General features: G+C 45.9%; 1 protein-coding gene across 4 annotated transcripts in view; it reads right to left on the bottom strand.

Annotated features, from left to right (window-relative positions):
* LOC135377640 (obscurin-like) overlaps positions 1-20267 on the bottom strand; it is a 99553-nt gene extending 79286 nt beyond the window's left edge. For 3 of the 4 annotated variants that reach the window (XM_064610210.1, XM_064610211.1, XM_064610212.1), the window contains exons 1-3: positions 20019-20266; positions 5052-5113; positions 3820-4421 (exon numbers count right to left, since the gene is read on the bottom strand). In XM_064610210.1, the coding sequence (XP_064466280.1) occupies positions 3820-4421; positions 5052-5097 (648 nt within the window). In that variant the 5' untranslated portion in view covers positions 5098-5113; positions 20019-20266. Of the gene's footprint in view, positions 1-3819; positions 4422-5051; positions 5114-20018 lie in introns of all 4 variants that reach the window. The other variant, XM_064610209.1, reaches the window with a different exon arrangement.
* Positions 20268-20911: the final 644 nt, after the last annotated feature.

A 20911-nucleotide genomic window follows, 5' to 3' on the forward strand; every position in this document is an offset into this window, starting at 1 on the left:
TGCTGCGTTAACGGTTGCACTTGCGTGTTACGTTAGTAATGTTAGCAATGTGAATCAACCGTAAAGGCTGATTCACATTACTGCGTTTACGGCTGCGTACACCATCTTACGCGTACCTTCGTTCCATCCGGAAGGACGTTCCGTTGCAATGAGTTGCTGTCAGCGGACGTAACACGCAAGCGCAACCGTTAACGCCGCAGTGTGAATCAGCCTTAAGTGTCACAAAAAGGCGTACGCCTCTCGTTTTCAACAAATCAGGGGATACTAGGGGACGATGTCATTCGGTATAACGGTTGGTTAGGAGCGTGCTATGCGATGAAGTTCTGTTTTAAGAGTGCAAAAGGACGTTGGCACAGTTCTCCCGAAGTCGGTCCAGGACGCATAGCAGCCCTATCCCTAACTTGCGTTCTTATGCTGTCCTCTCTCCATTCGTCCACACCTGTACACCGCTCACGGCTACAGTTCCTTCGCGGTGCTAAAGAACCAAAATAAGATAGAAAGTTCATGTTTGCAGAACCCTAGCCGTACTTCGCATGTTTCGATTACACCGGTCGAACCTTGCATTTTTTTTTTTTTTTCTTTCCCATAAGAAAGGCCTTCAACCTTCCTCTCCTCGCACTAATAAAAAGCCGAGACGTGATTTTTGAGGTCGCTCCTCAGCTGTACAGACGAAAGCAATCCTTTCTGCAGACTGCATGTAAACGTAAGAGCATTATGCTATAGTGACACGTAGTGAGCTGTGACGCGCTACTTCTGTCTGCAAGAAAAATGTACCCTCGTCTTGACCCCCTTGACTTTCGTCTAACTGTCTATCGCTCAACTAATTTGACTAGCGGCATGGCCGAGTGGATCCTTGGAAGTCATTGGAAGTCACTTGGGCAATTTTGGAAGTCATTGGTGAGGCGTGTTAGCTTAGTTCAGTTGGTAGAGCCCTGGACCGGCAATCCAGAAGATGTGGGTTCGAGTCTTGCAGCTGGCTAACCTTTTCAGTGACTTCCTTCTTTGTTCATCAGTTGTTCTTAGGCACTTGAGGCTTGTGTGTTTGTCCTTTCTTCTGTGTTCCATCCTCAGAACATCAATTTCCATCGGGATAAAAGCGTCCGCTCCTCGGTGGTAGCCATGCGAGGTCGTGCTGAAGACTGGGAGGTGGCGGGTTAGAATCGTACCATCGGTTGTGCTGTCTGAGGTTTTCCTTGGGTTTTCCGACAGACTTTGCAGACGAATGTCGGTACAGTTCCCCCTGAAGTGGGCCCAGGACGCACACTAACCTCCTATCCCCCACTCCTTCCTCCTGTCCTCTGTCCATCTGTCCACGTCTGTACGCCGCTCATTGCCACAGTTGCTTCGCGGCGCTAACAGGGAATCAAAAAATAATAATTCTATTCGTAAGGATAACCCAGAGGAAATTCACGTTGCACCGAACGCAGCTCATATGTGAGCAGGTGAAGTTTCGTCTTCTTGCTCATAAGAAGTATGTAACATGTGGATGCGGTTAAGATGATCGCTTTCCACGCCGAGACTGGGAGGTGACACGGGTTCGAATCCTGTCACCGGCTGTGCTGTCTGAGGTTTTCCCTGGGTTTTCCGAAGACTTTCCAGACGAATGTCGGCACAGTTCCCCTTGAAGTTGGCCCAGGACGCACACTAACCCCCCTGTCCCCCACTCCTTCCTACTGTTCTCTCTCCATCTGTCCACGTCTGTACGCCGCTCATAGCCACAGTTGCTTCGCGGCGCTAACACGAAATTAAAAAAAAAAAAAACATGTGGATGCTTCTCCTGTGCCGCGCACGTGCTGCAGGCAAAGCACGCTTCACAGGAACCGGTCGCGTTCAACCGTTTTGTGACGACTAAAAGGATACAACGAAAGAGTGACTCGATTGACGTATGGGAGCACGCAATGTCTCCATAATCATTGAAGTTGGTCTTCATTGGATACCACATACACCAAAGGTTTTCAGTCGTGTTCTTTCGCGGATATGCGAAAAATAGGCTTTTGGTACGTAAAAGTTTTGGTACAGCCGACCAAGTTCATTTGTAATAAAAGTGAATTAATGTAATGTAATGTAAGCGACAACGATGAAGTAATTTTTGGGATGAAATCCAGACCGAGCAGCTTTCCATTAAAATAACATGTCAGTCGCGTATTAGACACGCGTTTACGTTACGGCTGCCCATGATAACAAATTGTTGACGCTCCGCGCTAGTGACTTTTCAACGACAAAATTGCTTCCCATGCCCTCATATTATTCACACCGTACCCTCACACATTCACACATTACCCTCATATTGTTCACACATTATGAGGGTAATTCGCAGATAACACTTGTTCGATTTACGGAACGTGGGGAACGGAACCAATAAGCCCCCCTTCCCCCCCCCCCCCCCCAGAAGTAAGTAGCAGCTCATGATCAGTTATCACTTATCAGTATCGAGAAGCATCACATCAAAACTGAGGTACGGGGTCAATCGTCAAACTTTTAAAAAAAAATAAAAATAAAAGAAACGTCAAAATGAGAATCTAGAAGTAGGTCAGCTACGTAACAGAGTGAACTTCTTGGAGGGATAGGATCAACAGCTGGACGGAGGCCAACAAACCTCCATTAGTGCCAAAGAGAGCGGAGCCCCACCTGCCAACGCCAGAAGCAACCAAATGTCTGTGCGTGGCCATGACCATGAAAGCATGCCAGGACTCGCTCAACAGATGGCGCTACGGAGCACAGAGTTGCCCCAACTCGCGAGAAGAGAACTGATGTCCTGTCAATAGCAATGCTCCAGGAACATTCATGTAGAAAATGACAAATTGGGCACGACGATTTTCATCTTGTTGCTGAAACACTTTATTGGTGTCAACCATTATGTGATGTTAAGAAGCCACTAGGGCTGCCATTTCCGAAATTCTTCGCGCAGTGTCCCCATAGACTTAACCCATAGCACAGTGTTCCCGTACCTCTGCACTCTCTATAACAAACAAAAATAAGCGTATTTCATGTTGCAGTGAACCATACGACGATCACTCAGCTGCAAAAGCTGAACGAAGGTCCATGTAAGGGGCGGTCATTTGTGGACTACTTGGCAGTCCGTCTGTACCTCGGGCAGACCTCTCCTCCTGAGTTGCTCCGGGGAACACTACGCCAGTTCTCCCAACCCATAGTTTGGGAACCACAGAACCCGCGTAACGAGTCAAGGGTACACACTAAAAACAGAACTTTAATACATAGCACTCAAGGCCAACCATCGGACAAATTGATACCGTTATCTCTTTTCATGTGATCGGAGTTCACCCATTTCTGTAACCATTACCGCAAATGTAACGAAAAGTCATATGCCTCCCATTTTCAGATAATTACATTGTTATATGTTGCATTATACTTTTAAATGTATTCGTTTCGTCCTTTAGTAGAGGGAATCTGTGTGACAGATCACATGATTAGCAGCACGCCCACCTATGGTGATATTAATGAATAAGAAGGATCAAAGCGACGTAGTGGGGATACATTACAAGATGCGCGAATGCTCTTATAACGAAATTAGTGTAGCTCTTCCAAAACAACTGCAACACATTAGCGTCCGAGCACCCCTCAGATACCTCCATCGGGAGATCTCACTGTAGCACGATGATCGCAAAGAAACTTTGTGAAGATTGCGTGCCTTTTCTTTTTTTCTCTTGTACTTACGTGGTATGATGGCCTTTTGTGTGTGTGTGCTCCCGAAATACATTATCGCTGAATTTCCGCGTTTCTATGTTCCTGTTTTCCGTAGTGTACTCCTGGCTTTTAAAAATATTTATTCCCGCAAGAAAAATAAGCAATCCTACTCACGGACACTTCGGGCCTGGTTTCCGACGCACCAGAATCGCTGTACGTAAACTTTGACGCTTTGAGATAGGAGCTCGATCCAAGCTCGCTGGATTCCATGGAACCAGATATTCTCCTGCTCGAGTACGACATGGTAGAGTGAGAGCCACTGATGTCGCTCGAAGACGTCCTCGACGAGAGTTTGGACCTCTTGCTTGTGTACTCTTCAGCGTCTTCATCTTTGAGCCTTCGGAGAGCCCTCGAAGACGAAGTGTCATGGGACGATTCAGTCAAGGACGAGATTGAGGACTTTCGCGTATCACTCGTCCCAGTGTAAGAGCGACGGCTGATAGAAGACGTGATACCGAGGTCGTCATCGTCTCGAGAAAGCAATCTCGCTGTGCGCCCGCTGCGCACGCTCGTGCCGAAGTCATCGTCATCGAATGTGGACGATCCAAGTCGTGAGCTACGACGGACAGTGGTCGTGGGGTAAGAAGAATCATCGGTTCCGTATGAGGTGGTGCGTGCCGCGCGGCGGGAAGCTGACATGCTGCTGCTGAATTCCGAGTCCAAACTACTGGCCGTTCTTCCCGATGACCTTGTGTAAGAGGAGTCATCCGACAGTCCTACAAAATATGATCATGATGAGTTGGTGTTTAATGGCGCATAAACAACTATGGACAGTCCTACAAAAGTGCAGCACCGAATTTCACTGTCAGCTAATGTATTACAATCCATATGCATCTTAACTAACGAAGTGTAATGCCCCTTGGCCCCTTAAGGTGTAAATAAATGAGTATATCGATCAAAAGCCTTTGTGTGACATCCTTGCGTGAACGCTGCAAAATCCAATACCTTAACGTATATTTTTGCCTAACTGATGGTCATTTCGTACAAAACTGACTATTATTCAAAAATTGCACGTGACTACCCGCCCGTGCGCTTGGATTGTAGCGCTTTTAAGCGTGCTCTGAAGGAACGAATTCCACGCCTTCATTCCACCTCTATAGGGTCACCGAGCAAGGCTAGGAGCGGACTCTGTTTGTTTAGAGCGCCACAATCCAGGCGCGCGCCGGTAACTTCTGCCGGATGTCTGCGGATGTAACTGGGACACAGCAGAAGCCAGCACAAGGTGTAGAACCTGGCCGGAACACATTCAAATTTAGGTACACTACTTTGCGCGTTTGTTTATGACGCACTTGTTTCCAGTTTCATTTTACTCACAGATTATGTTAATCGAGCAAAGTTTTGCTCACCTTCACTGTACCGGCTGGACCGGTACGTAGATCTCAAGTAGGACATATTGGACCGCTAATCTCTGCAACGAAATGGAAGAAATGACCACTTGTCACATACATGGAAGTTGTGCAGCAAGAGAACCGGCGCGTACATCTGACGCTCCCCATAGTTTGTTTCCCTTTGTTATCCATTTGCAGATTTCTACTAGAATCTCCCAATGGCTCTTAGAAACTCCTTAACGGAACAATACGCGTGCTTTCTCTTGTAATGAAGATGATTGGAAGGAGATTTCCATAGTTAAAGGTACTGCAAAGCAGCAGACAGACAGATTTGCGTTGACGGCGTAGAAAAACAGCTTGTTGCTTGTAAACCCAGCACAACAAGTTATACATGTGGCAGAGAACACCTAATATTTTTAATGTGCTATCAAAACTGCGGTAAAACAGCTCGGTGCGACGCCTGGTGGGAAATAATGCCCGATTCGTCAAGCAACACTTGTGACTATGGCTGCGTTCCAATACCTCGCGCCCGCGAAACCGCCTGACTAGGCAGCTGAGTAGACCCCTTTGCGTGTCACTATTGGAACAGGCTTGCCTAGCCGAGGCGCCTGTGGCGCCATCTCGTTGCTCACGCAAGAAATGCGTACGGCGCAAGCGCAGCAGGTACTAGCGTTTCCCGCTGTCAGCCATCCCGGCTGTCAGATGGTCAGGCGTATAACTAGACTGCATCGATGCGCACTAGGCGGTAGCCGACTGAATAGCGGACTTGGCGAGATTTGGAACGAGACTTAACATGGCGGCACTTCCGGTTAGACCGCTAGGCAGTCGACTAACCGGGGTATTGGAACGCAGCGTATGTTTCTGACTGATTTGCTGCTCCCGATGGCTACGTAGCCAACTTACTTTGTTTTAGACCCAGTGTTGCCCGCATGCAATGTCGTACTTGACGAGCAATGCGCAGTTGTGTCCACTTCGACACAGTATTGCCCGTAATTTTCAATTTTAATTTTCTCAAAAACTATAAGCGCGATTGGGCACGAAAATTGTGAGGAGTACTGAGGGCTCAGGCTGTCCAATAGATAAGGTATTCCGAATAGATAGGTATTCCGAGATTGCACCTCTTCTACTTTACAGTACCTTTAAAGTTCGTGGAGTATGAGACACCTTTCTGTGAGTCGTGTTATGGTATTCCGTGCTGTCGCCAATATTTCGGAAGTTAGCAAAATATTACGGAGATCGATGCCCCGCACCTCCACCAAATGTTCAGTATGAAATAATTGGAGTAAGAGAGGTTGCGAGATGTGTTCTATGGCTTCGAGAGTGGGGACAGCGAAATCACCCTTATCAGGAGATCGAATGCGTGCGACCTGAGCATGATGATGATGATTCGCTCTCACAATACCTTTATTAAAGGGCAATATTCGCGCCTTTTTTTCTTTTCTTTTCTTTTCTTTTTTGGGGACACATTTTTCGGTAAGGACTATACAGGTTGTTCATTTTTATCCATTACAAATTTTTTTAGATAAAAAGCTATGAAAGCTACACATGTGCCGTTTTCGCAGGTGGGTTCTACGGCCATGCGGACACTTCTTGTGAGACTTCGTGCAACTGCAAGACGATTAATTAGCTAAAAACAGTTAATTAACTTTTTAATTATATACTTATTCAGAAAATTAAAATTGCAGATTTTGAGCCAGTTGCAATTGAAAGTCAACTCATGCAACAGAATGGGGCTGAAATAAACACATGTGTGGAATTACCAGGGGCCAAAATTCGCGGTGACGGTACCGAAACTCAGATGAAAGTGGCATGAAAGAGCGCAGGAAGTGCAGCCTCCCTTTACGCCAGAAGGTCACGTCCGATGACGACATTTGCGTCATGATTGGATAATCACGTGCCGAATCAGCCTACTGCCGTGTGGCGTTGCACTACTTCCCTCTGGCCAGATAAGCAGACACTACTGCCACCGTACTTCTATTGCACTGTTCTTCCTTTTGATATTCTTTTTATTTATGTTTCGTGCATCCGAGCGCTGCGCGCCTTCTGTTCACTGTTGTACTGCACAGCTTTGCGGCGGCGGCCTAGCCAAGAGTGGTTGTGGCATGCGCTGAAGCAAACGGGAACTCCAGGAATGCGATTTCTTATCAGTTATTTTCTAGGCATATTTCAGTAGGATCCGCTGTATACTGTTTTGTGTATTGTGCAGTGTTTTCTGCAAATTACCCTACCACACGCTGCCGAGAGCGAGACTTGTTTAATATGCCAAAAAAGAAATGGAAAGCCTTGCGATCTTGCAAAGTTGTAAATAGATAATAACACACGTTAGACAATTCAAAGGAATTGTGTAATGTGCTGTCCTTGCATCGCCACGCACATCGCCTCTGTGTTGAAACACTATTCTCTTGATCACGTCAGGGCTGACGCCATTACCATTTAGCTGTGATTCTTCTCTTTAAGTCAGCGACATCAACTGGCTCAGCCGCGTAAACTTCCGCCTTGATGTGGCCCCAGAGGAAAAAATCAAGCGGCGTCAGACCGGGCGACCTCGGAGGCCGGGAGAGAGGACCTCCACCTCCCATCCGCCGACCTGAGAAGTTACGGTCCAGCCATGACCTAGCACTTGATGAAAAGTTCGGCGGTGCCCCGTCATGCTGAGACCATGTTTCACGAATGGTTTCTACCGGCAGGTTGCTCGCGAAGTCGTCAATTTGCACGGTGTAGCGCGTGCCAGCAAGGTTAAAAAAAGTACGACCCAACAATTATGTCGTTCAGTATCCCGTACCATATACGTTCAATGAGGGTTCTGGTACGACCAGTAGTGTGCGTTGTGCAAGTTCACGCTACCGTCCCGGTAGGACTTTGCTTTGTCGGTCCAGAGCACCTTGCGAAAAAACTCTCCATCTTCATCACTTTAATAAGCGCCCAATTGCTAAACTTTAGCCGCCTTTCGAAGTCCACGGTCGATAAGTCTTGGTGGAGGCGCACGTGATAAGGATGGAGGTTGTGCTTCCCTAGTACCACGGTAGTACGTTCCAAACTGAGCCTACAGCTCTTCCAGTGTCTCTTGCGATATGACGAACGCAAAATTCGAGGTTGGCTCGGACGTAGGTGAGGACGTTAATTTCGAAAGTCTATATTGATGACCGCACGCTTCGGTTGCCTTCGCCTGTGCACGGACCCAGTTCTCCTGAGCTGCTCAAACACTCTGGCAAAGTCAGTGTGACTGAATACGGGGTGACCTGGTGGAAGGACGGGTATGTCTGTGCGCCCAGTCGGGAGTTGCCGTTTGCTTCGGCGCATGCCACAACCATCTCGACTTTTTCTGCCACGGTGTATCTTGGCTCGACCGCCATCGCAAAGCTGTGCTGTATAGCAGTGAACAGAAGGCGCGCAACGCTCGGATGTACGAAACATAAACACCTACAAAGAATATCACCTGGAAGAACAGTGCAAAACAAAAGTGCGGCGGGAAGATGTTTATCTGGCCAGAGGGAAGTAGCGCAACGCTAACGGTAGTAACATCCAATAATGACGCAAATGTCGCACGTGACCCTCTGACGTAAAGAGGGGTTGCGCTTCCTGCGCTCTTTCAGACCACTTTCATCTCAGTTCCGGCACCGGCATCGCGAATTTTGGCATCCGGTAATTCCACACATGTGCTTGTTCCAGTCCCATTCCTTTGTAGGAGTTGGCTTTCAATTGAAATTGGTTCAAAATCTGCTATTTTAGTTTTCTCGATAAGTTTATAATTAAAAGTTAATTAACAGGTTTTACCTGATTAGAAATGTAACAGTTGCACAATGTCTCCCAAAAAGTGTCCGCCTGGCCGTAGAACCCACCTGCAAAAACGGCATCGGTGTAGCTTTCATATCTTTTTTTTAATAAAAATCTGTAACGGATAAAAAAATGAACACCCTGTTTATTATATCGTTGTTGACTGATGTGGTATATTTTGCCGCATTAACGCGGTGCATTAAGCATGTAGTGCCTGCGACACACTTGTCTGAAATCTTCTTTCAAATGTACAGCAGCCCGTATTGGCTTTGGCCGCACCCGAGGGAGCTGTCCCATTATTGTGTTTTATGGTAGGCAGTATGCCGTACGAGTGTCGGAAGAAACAATCTTGCAACTCCTGGAGATTTAAGCGAGGATAAACTACGACTGTGGATTTCAGACAAGTACGTCGCAGCGTTACTCTCGTTGAACTCCTTCATCCAGGCCGTTATTTTTATTCTTTACAAATTTTTTAATAAAAAATCTGGTAGCAGCATAGTTTTCTGGGGGTGGGGGGTGGGGGGGTGAGTTATACGGCCAGGCCGACGTCCTCTTGAAGAGAGCATGTAACAACAAGATGACTAATTACCTGAAATTTATTAATTCACTCTTTAATTAGGTAATTTCCTGCAAAAGCGAGATAGCAGAATGGGAGACACTCCTCGTTGAAAGCCATTCTATCTTTTCAAAATCCGGAATCGAGCGCGTGCCGTTGAATATCCATCGCCGACTTTCGCTACATATAAATGATCCGAAACCAAAACAGCGCACCTTAATGGTGCAGTGATGTTACACGTAAGGTTTGTCTGCCTATAGACGGCCTGCGCCCCTACGTCATTGATTACGTAACGCCACCGCGCAAAGCATGCTAGTGGGCACTATCGGCTTTATCAGCCTATCAGCCGACGAGTTTTTCCTGCTTCTTGCCTACCACAGCAAAATATAACCTCGAACAGGTCTTCTCGTGACGTCACATGTTTGTAAACAGAGGGTCGTCTATACAGCGCGCCTTAGGAGCGCATCACCTGTCCAGCCAGGTAAGCACCTACTCCAATCATCTCCATCGCTCCAAAGCACGCGGTCCTCTGACGTGAAATGAGCGTTCTGCTCCCTGCGCTCCCGACTGGTGCAGTTTCGGTTTCGGCTCATTGCATAGCAAAATTCGGCGATGGATATTTCAACGCACGTGCGCGTTTCACGGCAATACAAAGTTGGAATGGCTTTCAACGAGGATTGTCTCCCATTCTGCTATCTCGTTTCTGCCCTAACTAAATAGTTGTTTAATAAATTTTGAAGTAAGTAGTCATCTTGTAGTTACATACTCTCTTCGAGAGGACGTCCGCCTGGCCGTAGAACCCACATGCAAAAACGACATCTATGCTTCTCTGATAGCTTTTTTACAAAGAATCTGTAAAGGATAACAAAACGTCCTGTAGGTATACAGAATCAACTCGCGGAATGGAAGGGGAGGAATTTGTCGTTCCTGGTCCAAGTGTACAGCGTTTGTGACAAACATGTTCTAGTAGTGGCAGACAGCCATCACAACAAGACAAAGGAATCGCGATACTTATATGCTCGGTTTAATTTTCGCCAGAACGGTTGAAATATCGCAGAAAAGTGAAATATAACGATGCGTGGCTCCCTACATATGATAACGAATAGTCGGGTCTACGTATACTCCACCGAAGTTTTCATCCACAATGTCTTTCGTTCGAACGTTTTTCTATTATTGTTATCAATGGGGTTAAGCTAAGATCAGGTGAATCATCAGGTGAAAGATCAGTTTTTTTTTTATCTTCAAGTGTTTTGGAGTAGCCGGCTTCTGTCTTTTGTAGGAGCCACCACCTCCATATTTTTCTTTTTATTCCAACTCCAACTCCAACGTTCTGGCAGAAAATACGAATAGCTGGCTCGCTGATGTGGCGCTTTCTTTTGCATTTTTTTTTTTTACAAGTGTGATTTTGACCTGTTCAAGATAAAGAAGTGCGTAAGATATTTTGTGGTACGAGTGGTGCTGGGCGGTTAATTCTTTTAATTAAGTGCTGAAAAGTGACATTGATAAAGTGTCGGTATAGGTTGCCGTATGTCGAGTAGCTGCAACAAGGAGATTGAAAAGGAAACATCTGAGAGACTTTACCTGTGGGAAAACGCTAACGTAAGCGCTAGCGCGAAAGAAACACCGATAGAGAGCGGCAGGCGCAAAATACTTATTCATTGGCTGTTTTATATCGCATCTATTTCGTGTGGACCCTGCCTAACAATTTTGATAAGGTATACCCTTATTGGCAGAAGCGAACACGAATGTACCACGTGTAAGATTTTGTTATTCTACCAATAATATTTAAGAGCACTGTAGAGGTTACACTTGAGAACTCGCTGAAGTCTAGATTAGCACAGAGTACGCCAAGAAAAACATCGCAGTCTAAACAGCCGTAAGCGAAGATGGATTACGCGGGCCACGGATGTGTACTTTGGCAAAGATACGCAATTTGCTGATCGGAACCGCATTCCCAGCCACAATATTACGACGTTAAACTGCTACATACTATAAAAGCACCCGTTTTCTTGCACGGCCCTGAAAGCAGCACATTTGCGTCGTTCAGTTCGATAGTTCGCGGATTGCAATGACGGACGATTAAAATGTACCAGAAATCGTCTGGAAAACGTAATGCACCGGGAAGAAAGACTTTCCAGACTGATGTCGGCAGAATTTCCCCTGAAGTTGGCCCAGGACGCAAACTAACGCCTCTCCCTCCCGCTCCTTCCTGCTGTCCTCTCTCATTCTCTCCTCTCTCATTCTCTCCACGCCTGTACGCCGCTCATATCCACAGTCCTTTGAGGTATGACAGAATCGAAAATTGAATTGCCCTGCACGACGAACACGTGACTCAGGGTGCACGAGGAATACGGAGCGAAGCGTGGTGGCGTGACTATCTGATATATACTAATAGTCTGAGAAAGTGCACACCGAACCATAGAAGAGGCTAGACCTCCATGTATTACACCAGGCCTGAAAGCTCCCAAGAAAAAGCTGTGCCACACTTGATTCGCTTACCTGCCACATTAGCGCTCCCTGCATGGCCCAAAAGGCCGTTAAGCAGAGCGCGATCCGCTACGGGGAATAGTTATGGTGTGCCTCCTTCCACCCTTCCATATTGCATGCTGCAGCTTCTCCTCCAAGTGGTTTAAAGCATTGTGCGCACCCCTCATGTGTAATTTGTTTCCACTGTGTCTTGGAATATACGAAATCGAATAACATAAATCTACTGAAATTTGAGGTAGAATGCTAATTCGAAGTAATTTAAATGCTAGCCGTCGGTCGCAACGTCCCGCCACAGCGGACGATCATAGCACACGACGCTAACCGTCGTCATCACACGTTTTCTGGTATATGCTCGTATGAACATTCATGTATGTTCCAGTTATTGCTAGAATTCTTGAAAAAGTGCGCTATAAACCGCAATTTTATTACACTTAGATATATTATCCCATTTTACAATGCACCGTCATCACCGAGTGCGGTATTGTTATTACCGTTATGGCTCGCAAGCTATTTAATTTATCAAATTATTTCTCTGATTTTAATGAAATAAGTAAGGAGGTAACATGGAGGAAAGTTTCACGTTTGTACATTTCGTTTTTACGTGATGAAATCTTTTCGTTCCTTGCGCAGGCACGTTTTGCTACATGTTCGTTATCCTGACAACTTTGGGGTCGTCTCCCGAATTATTTCACTTATCAAAATGCACTCTGGGATTATTATACTAAAGAAAGGTATTGAAGTACAAACCCCCAAAGTTATTTGTTCGTGCCGAAATATCTGCTGATAAGTTGATAAGTGAATATCTGTTGGTTCCTGGTAGGAGCGCATTTACTTCAATTTCCCCATATGGGTACATGTATTGCAATAGTCCCCCCATGGAACCAAAGGAGCTGTTCACGTAATGTTCTAATTTGGTGAAATTGTTTATTTTGTCGCCTATTCCGCAATTCCCTGAGTGCATGTCAATTACTTGGACAGAAATGAAAATATTCGTAAAAATGTGTTCCAAATACATGGTGCCTATGGGCAGGGTAAGGGTAGGCTTCACCCAATGGCTTAGTGTATTAGGTGAAGCCTGCTTTACACTTGGGCGCAGGTTCTTGGGAGTGATGTAGAGTTGAGCCAACCCCTCCATATTTTTCTTATCCTTCAAACCAAACCAAGGCCACATCGCAACAGGATAGTGTGAATTGTGTGAAATCAGATTTAGCTTGTGCTGCGGATAAGCATTAGTTTGAAATCTAGTTTCCTATAAATGAAAAACTAATAGTGGTGTGAGCTTTAGATGACCAAAGAGTCATCATAAACATATTTTTAAAAAAGTGCGGATGCAAGAAGAAATATTTGCCGAGCTGTGGAAGAAGGCCTCGTAGTGACAGCACCGTCGAAAAGCTCTTGCTTGACAATTTTCAAGTAATATCACTCAATGCTCTGTAGTTCTGAAGGAAAAGAGCTGCATCGAAAATCCGAATATCAGCCTTTCGAACAGATAGAGTATTAGAGATGATTTAGCGAAACACCAACGGCATAAGCACTTTGTTTCAAATTACGTCACTAGAAATGCCTAGCACACGGGATGCTCTATGAAACACGACTTTTCAGCCAAGCCGGCTCCCCTCAAAGTATGGAGACAGACAACTTGTACAGGTCTAGAGATAGCGAAAGCACACACAGCCACAATTCCATCTTGGCCGTCATCTCTTTTTCTTCTTTAAGGTGCCACTACGAACTAAGTCACGTGTGTTCTCCTAGCCAGTGTATGCCATGGCGATCCACTGTATTCTCCCTTCACTCTCTCTCGCTCTGTAAAATTAATTTCTAGTTTTCCGAAGTAATACGTCATAGTGTGCGCAATCTGCCACCTGTCTGGCAACGTTGTTCTTCCGAGGTTGATTCAAGGGAAGGTGCTCGCGCTGTTGCTAGGAGACGGACGTCAGAGCACCCGATGATGTCACCTGCTCTTTGAGAATCCGAAACTTAAGCAGCTTCATTGGAAAATTCCCGGGAGCGCGTGGTGTTCACTGAGCGAGGTACATTTATAGTACGATATACAATAAGTGTCGTTTTTAGTTCGTAGTGGCAGTTATAAAGTGTCGCTTCAGGGACTCTATACACCGTTCCTCGGGTTTCGTATACCCATGCTTCGCTTTTCCTCTTATACAAGCGATTAGGAGTAGCCTGCTGGTTGCAGAAGCCAGTATATTTTTCAGACTACACCGAACCTAAGAGAGAAGATTGGATAGAAGACAAATATTGGCAACTTCCTCTACGTTCTTTTGGACCTCGTGTTGCACAGATAGCTGCTTGATCAACATTTCAATAGACAGCAAAGGAGCCGTACGCTGTGCCAGGCACAGGCCAACTCGGGTTGTGCCTGGCACATTAGCTATTCCAAATCAATTAGGAGAAATGTACCCGTATATTCCTACTGGGAATTCGACAGCAGACCACACAGCCTCCAAATCGATTACAGGAGGGAAAAAACGAGAAAATTATGAAAGCCACATAGAACATTTGCGATGCACGAAACAACAAGAGTAACCTCAGGTGTAAAGCAAGCCCAGAGTGAGTACATGCTATCACCACATACAAGCCACCTACTCATACAGCTACCGCAGCGAACAAAACGCTCAGCTGTTACTAGACAGTGGGAAATCAACGCAGATTCATTACGATGTAGTTATTCCAGGCTATAGGCTGTAAACGTATTTGTAGGTCATTTTGACACGACTCACGGGCGACGGAGGCAAATGATCGATACTATTCAAGTTCCCGAGACGAAAATTTAGCTTAATTAAGCACTAGAAATCACTGAAAATCTGAAAACTCATCGCGGCGCTATACGACTTAAAGAATGCATGGGGAATCCTGTAAAAGCTGGAGGATGCCCAAGCATGTTTGAGGCCGTTTGCACACTACGAATAGCGGTCGCAACAACACCGTCCAGTAATGCTCACGTGTCGCGACGTCGCCAGTGCTGTCTCGGTACCACTACACCGCCGCCGCCCGATGCGATAATAGGGAGTTTTAGTGTATCATACACTATCGCCTTTGCGTACGTAAGGGATAGCGTTGATGGTTCTACGCACGCCCATAACAGAGAGAGAGCTTCGCGCAGTGAGCAGAACCACCAACGCTATCCCTTACGTACGCAAAGGCGATAGCGTACGATGCACTAAAATTCGCATACAGTACGCTACCGCCTTTGCGTACGTAAGGGGTAGCGTTGGTGGTTCTGCGCACGCGCAAGACACAAGCAGGGCTTTGCGCATTGCGCAGAACCACCACGCTATCCCATACGTACGCAAAGGCGACAGCGTACGTATTACTAAAACTCACTATTAGTGAGTTTTAGTATAACGTACGCTATTGGCTTTGGGTACGTAAAGAATAGCGTGGTGGTTCCGCGCAATGCGCGGAGCTCTCTTTTTGTTTTGCGCGTACGCAGAACAACCAACGCTATCCCTTACGTACGCAAAGGCGACAGCGGACGATGCACTAAAACTCTCTATTAGAGAGTTTTAGCAGACCGTTGATAACGGTGACTTGTGTCGAACCGTATCAACCGGAACCAATCAGTGGATAAGATTCTGAGTCACGCACAACTGCGATTGGTTCCGATAGGCGCGATAACCTTACCAGCGGTATACTAAACCTCACTATTGACCGTAACCGTAACGGTAATATTGTAATCAGAACTTGCGCAAAGTTTCAACTAACCACACGTAGCATTATATATTCTCATGCCAGTAAGTTTCTTTGACTAGGTTAACTCAGTTTTTTTTATTGTACAAGGTGTTTCAACTAAAATAACGAAAATGTTATTTGAAAAGCTGTCTGAAAAACGAGACGTCACTGCTGCTCATCTTTAGGCACCCTTTGTCACGTATTAAAAGTAATTTTAGAAAATCTGAACCGCGAGAAACGAAATTAACTAGAGATTAACTGAAATTAATTAGAATTTCGCGCTGTTGGATTTACCCCGATCTACCATAAAATACGCTCCCTAGCAGCACAATGTAGCCAAAGTTCAGGCGCATGGTGGCGGATGCCAATTGTCTCATCGGTGTTGTGCTTCATTTCGGAGAGAATTAAGCACCAGAAAATAACCTTGATCTACCTGTCCATTACCACCAATGCACTAGCACTTTAGGTGCATTGTGCTGCTTGAGTGCACGAAGCAGCCCGAGAAGGACAAGGACTTGCCTCTTTTGGTTCCTGCTCACTGCTTCTAGTGATAATGGCAGCGGAGATACATGACTGCCGCTACCTGTATAGCAGCAGTGAGTAAGAAATGGCAGGGGCATGCTTTGTTAAAAGCCTACAAACAGAAGATACACATGCATAGTGTGGTAATGTAATGAAGCAGTTCATAAACAGTTTAAGGGTTACCAGCCTTTGAGGCATAGGGATAAGGTTTGAGGAAAACAAGGTGATCGCGAAAAGTGTTACCCTTTCACGCAGTTGATGATACTGTTTCTCTCCCATCTCCCCCCATGTTATCACCACGAAGCAACACTGACTAAGTATTGTTGGCACATTTTAAGGGGAACCGGACTGTATTGTTCGATGATGGCAATGTGGGGTTGTCGGTTTCGCCTGTATTTCCATCATAGCTCGGCATTTCGGGCCTTCGAAACTCACGATCTCAATCATCTGATAAGGCGTGAGTTCGAGCCCTGCTACGAAATCACGTGAAGGTCGACATGGCGTATCAGTGAGCTCGATCATGCCGCATATTAGTGAACTCACCGGATAACATCACACTTGTAAACAGAGAAGATGTGATGTTATCTGATGAGTGCGCTAATATGCGGCATGATCGAACTCACCGATACGATATGCCGACCATCACGTGAGTTCGTAGCAAGTCCCGAACTCACACCTTATCAGATGATTGTGATCGCTAATTTCGAGACCCGAAATGCCGAGCTATGATTTCCATAGCAAAATATTGTGATGGATATCTCAACGTACGTGCTCGTTTCGAGATTTTTAAGAAAAGAGGATGGCCTTAACTAATGACTATTATGCCATATGACTTATTCTCAAATAATGGTGGTCAATTCTGCTATCTCACATTTCACCGAAAACGTCTAATTAAAAAGTTAATTAATGATTCTTATGTAATTAGTCATCTAGTAGTTACAGAATATTTAACGGAATGTCCGTCTGACCGTAACTCACTTGCGAAAACGGCATCTATTTAAAAAAATCACCCTGTACATAAAGTGGCAATTTACTTTATCAGTGTCTGGCATTGGATATAAAGTGGGGTTTCCTACATGATTGAGCAGCCAACATCCGGAAGGAACCTCGCGAGTCACTGTCGGCGTCTATTACACATTACATAACGTTCTTACGGGATGCGCTTTGCTCATCGCACTCTTCATTGGAGCGCCGCTCCCGCCTGCACAAGGACACCTATTTCAGTCCCCCCAGCGTTAGGACGCCGCAAAGTCAGATGCGCGCTTCTGCCGGTCGCTTTTGGGTACATCCGATGCGAACCATAGCTTGTTTACATGAATGCCACCGTATCCCTCAGACACCAATGTGGTATCTGGGACACTTGTGTTTGGTTTATGGTACCTTTGTGTGACCACTCCAACTACGTACTTATGTCGACAATCTTACCGCCGGCTGTGCTGTCTGAGGTTTTCCCTGGGTTTTTCGAAGACTTTCCGGACGAATATCGGCACAGTTCCCCCTGAAGTCGGCCCAGGACGCACACTAATCCCCCTGTCCCCCACTCCTCCTTGCTGTCCTCTCTCCGTCTGTCAACATCTGTACGCCGCTCATAGCCACAGTTGCTTCGCGGCGCTAACATGCAGTCAAAAAAAAAAAAAGAAAACTTATGTCGACGCTTTGCATTCGTCAACATTGGCACTCGTCTACAGGGCTTCAAACAATGTGTTTGATAGCTTACCATACTGCGTAACAGCAGAGATCGTAGCTGCCTCGCGACGTAAAGCCACGCATTATTATTGTTACACTACGCGGAACTAGAACTGGAAATTTTAATTGCTAATAAAGGAACAAATTATCTATCGCTGGAGACTAGATGAGAGATAAGGCTAGATACTCAGGCCGCCGTGATTGTTCAATAAAATTGACCTGCACTGAACCATTGTGGCCCTTGGGACGCGAAATATCCTGTGGATGTTACGTTATAAGCAAGTCATCGCTACTGTGGGGAGACCGAGTGGAAGGGGACGCAATAAACATTTGTGGTACTTGACGCTCTCGAGTTCGGAGGCCCTCTACATTTTCTTTCGTCGTCGCTTTCTACTCTACGTCCACACAGTAGACAAGCAGCAAATGTACTGAAAGTGGGAGTGCATAGGCGTAAACGGGTAGGTCAAAGTCTTTCCTTTTTTTTCTTTTTTTTTTGTGAGCAGAAACAATGAACATCGACGAAATGAAGCACCGCACTGATAGGACACGTGCCAGCCACTCTCGTATGCTTGAACTTCAGTATATTATGCTGTTTGAGTAGCGATAACCCGCTTACTTAACAGATGTCACATAAAGCGACGTGTCATTCACAAAAACCGAATCATACAAATGGCGGATGAATATGCAGAAGGTGGGTATCATATGTGGGGTCAATTCAATGCACAGAGTTTCATCTGAGCTACACGTATATGAAACAGCAGGACAGAAATCGCGGTTTGTTGCGCTCTCTGAGACATTTTCTCTTAACCCCTTCGCGTTATGCTTTCACTAGATTACACTCCCCAAAAACTCATTCTGGATTAAAACAGCCACCATCGTCCACGCTTCGTTACAGGAAGCCTAACCCTACAACGTACAACTTAGCCCTATTACAACGTAACCCCAGCTGCAATACAGTCTGTTAATGTTCTGAACTCTGAGTCCAGTTTAGCGAGTACATTACTTACATTATCCGGCTTTCTCAATGTCAAGTCAGTAGATTAAAAGAAGTAGATAAATGAAAGCCACATTTGCACGTGTGCCAAAGCAGGACAGACATTACTGGTGCGCCGGGATGCCTAGCGACCAACATTATTCACGGCCTTGCTGGGCTCTCAACTGTAACTTCGGAAGGAGTTATTTTAGTATTTAAGCGCAGTACTCTGCACAACTATTCGTGCTTTCGTTACTTTCTAATTCTCGAATTTGAAATTATTTTATTTCAAGTTCTTGACATCTAGTCTAAATTGGGGGGTGGGGCAGGTCGTGATGAATGTCCCACATTTCACACAGCACTTTCTTTCTTCTTTTTTTTTTTACATTGCAGAAGTATTTTTCAGTCAAGGAGTGGACACGTTTCCCTCTACATTTGTGACCCCGTGAACGTTTATGAACGGACGTCGGGTATTCCGGTGTAAACTATGGTAACGCGGACCCTAAGGCGGTGGCCACCTCCCTTGCGCCAGGTCCCAAATTTAGTTTGGAACAACTGCAGTCTCAGCTAAATATAGTTTAGAACAACTCCTAACGGATATAAAAATAATGCAAAAAAAAATCTCGAAATACCCATAAGGAAAAAAAGACATGTATCTTCAGCCCAGTTCTAACCCAGTTCGCAAGCATGGAGGGAAAAGTTATTCGTGTTTTCTCCATTGTTGCATTGGTGCTTTCCCAGCAGATATTGGCTATACTGACATGAAAGAAATACTCTAACAAAATATCCCCCCCCTCGTGCATGGTGTGACATACAAGCGACACGATGTCAGTGAATAAAGTAAAATGGATAAAGTAAAAAAAGCTTTTGCGCGAGTAAGAATGCCTGCATTCGGGATGGCCACAGCTACAGAGAAGTGGAATTCGCACTGACGTTACATGATCATCCAAGAAATATAAATACTTTACGAAAATGTGACAGTGGGTCGCAATGGCAGAGCTTAAAAACAAACAAAAAGCGTGTTGACATCTGAACTGTCAATAAGCTTTTTGTACGTGCATTTCCAGGATGCCTACAGTACAACCAACAGACGTCATATCACATTCTGAGGAGGCGAACTGTACATGCACACAACAATAACTGCGCAAAGTCTCCCGCAGGTGGAGTTATATGGTGACTTACGAAAAACACAATGTAGATGATGGGTTTGCACGTCCCATAGAATCTCAAAAGTGCAGTGAATGACAGGGAAGCGTATAGGGAGATTTGGGGATCTCCAGGAGGACAGATGACCACTTACCTGGTGGCGCCTCAAGCAATAAATTCCGTAACGACCATTTATAAGGTAGGTGGAAACAGTGGTGAAAAACACAGCGAGCAACGGTGCCCAGAGCAAGAAGTGTAACCGTCCGATCCCTTTGGCAAGGGCGGCTGTGTTATTAGGCCTAGGAAGGACACCCACTTCAGCTTCCCGTGCCTCCTCCCCACTTTGACGCCAGATTTGGGACTCGGAACCTCTCTCAAGGCGAAGGCACGGCGTAGATTTAGGCAGCGCTAGAATGCAGAGGGGGCGGCAACGACGAAGACAAAGAATCAGCAAAACAGCGATAGGTTATTTCTAACGTCCTGACATCAGCCGGGGAGACCGAATCCGGGCAGCCTATTTTAGGTGGTGCGAGGACCAGGCTTGCATTTCAGAGCACGCTTATTTTCAGCCCGCCAGCACATATCCCTCTCGGCCTGTAGTCAGCGCTCCTGACTCTCGCATCAAAGATACAAAAAACAAAATCGTGTTAGAACAGTGGCCCCACCTGGAGAGTTTAAACAATTGCGCTGCACTGCCTATACGGCGCACAATGTGCATTGTGCAAGTCTGGACACGACTGCCTGCTAACAAAACGGCTGTGTTTTCAAAACGCCCGCTACATATTGTGGAGACCCTTCACACGACGTTCTTTGGCCGAAGTACAGTGCTGGACAAAAGTTTACCGGACACGCTCCGACGCATTCCTTCCTCAGTGTGACACGCTAGCAACGAATGGTACCGTATGGACTTGCAAACAGGTGACTGGGTTACCTAGGCACATGTCTGTCAGTCCGTATGGTCCCATTCGCTGCTAGCGTGTCACCCTGATGAAGGAATGCGCCGGAAGGAAACTTTTGTCCAGCGCTGTTCCAGTTACATTACGTGCT

Source organism: Ornithodoros turicata, chromosome 1 (genome assembly GCF_037126465.1).
Source record: "Ornithodoros turicata isolate Travis chromosome 1, ASM3712646v1, whole genome shotgun sequence".
Classification (NCBI taxonomy): domain Eukaryota; kingdom Metazoa; phylum Arthropoda; class Arachnida; order Ixodida; family Argasidae; genus Ornithodoros; species Ornithodoros turicata.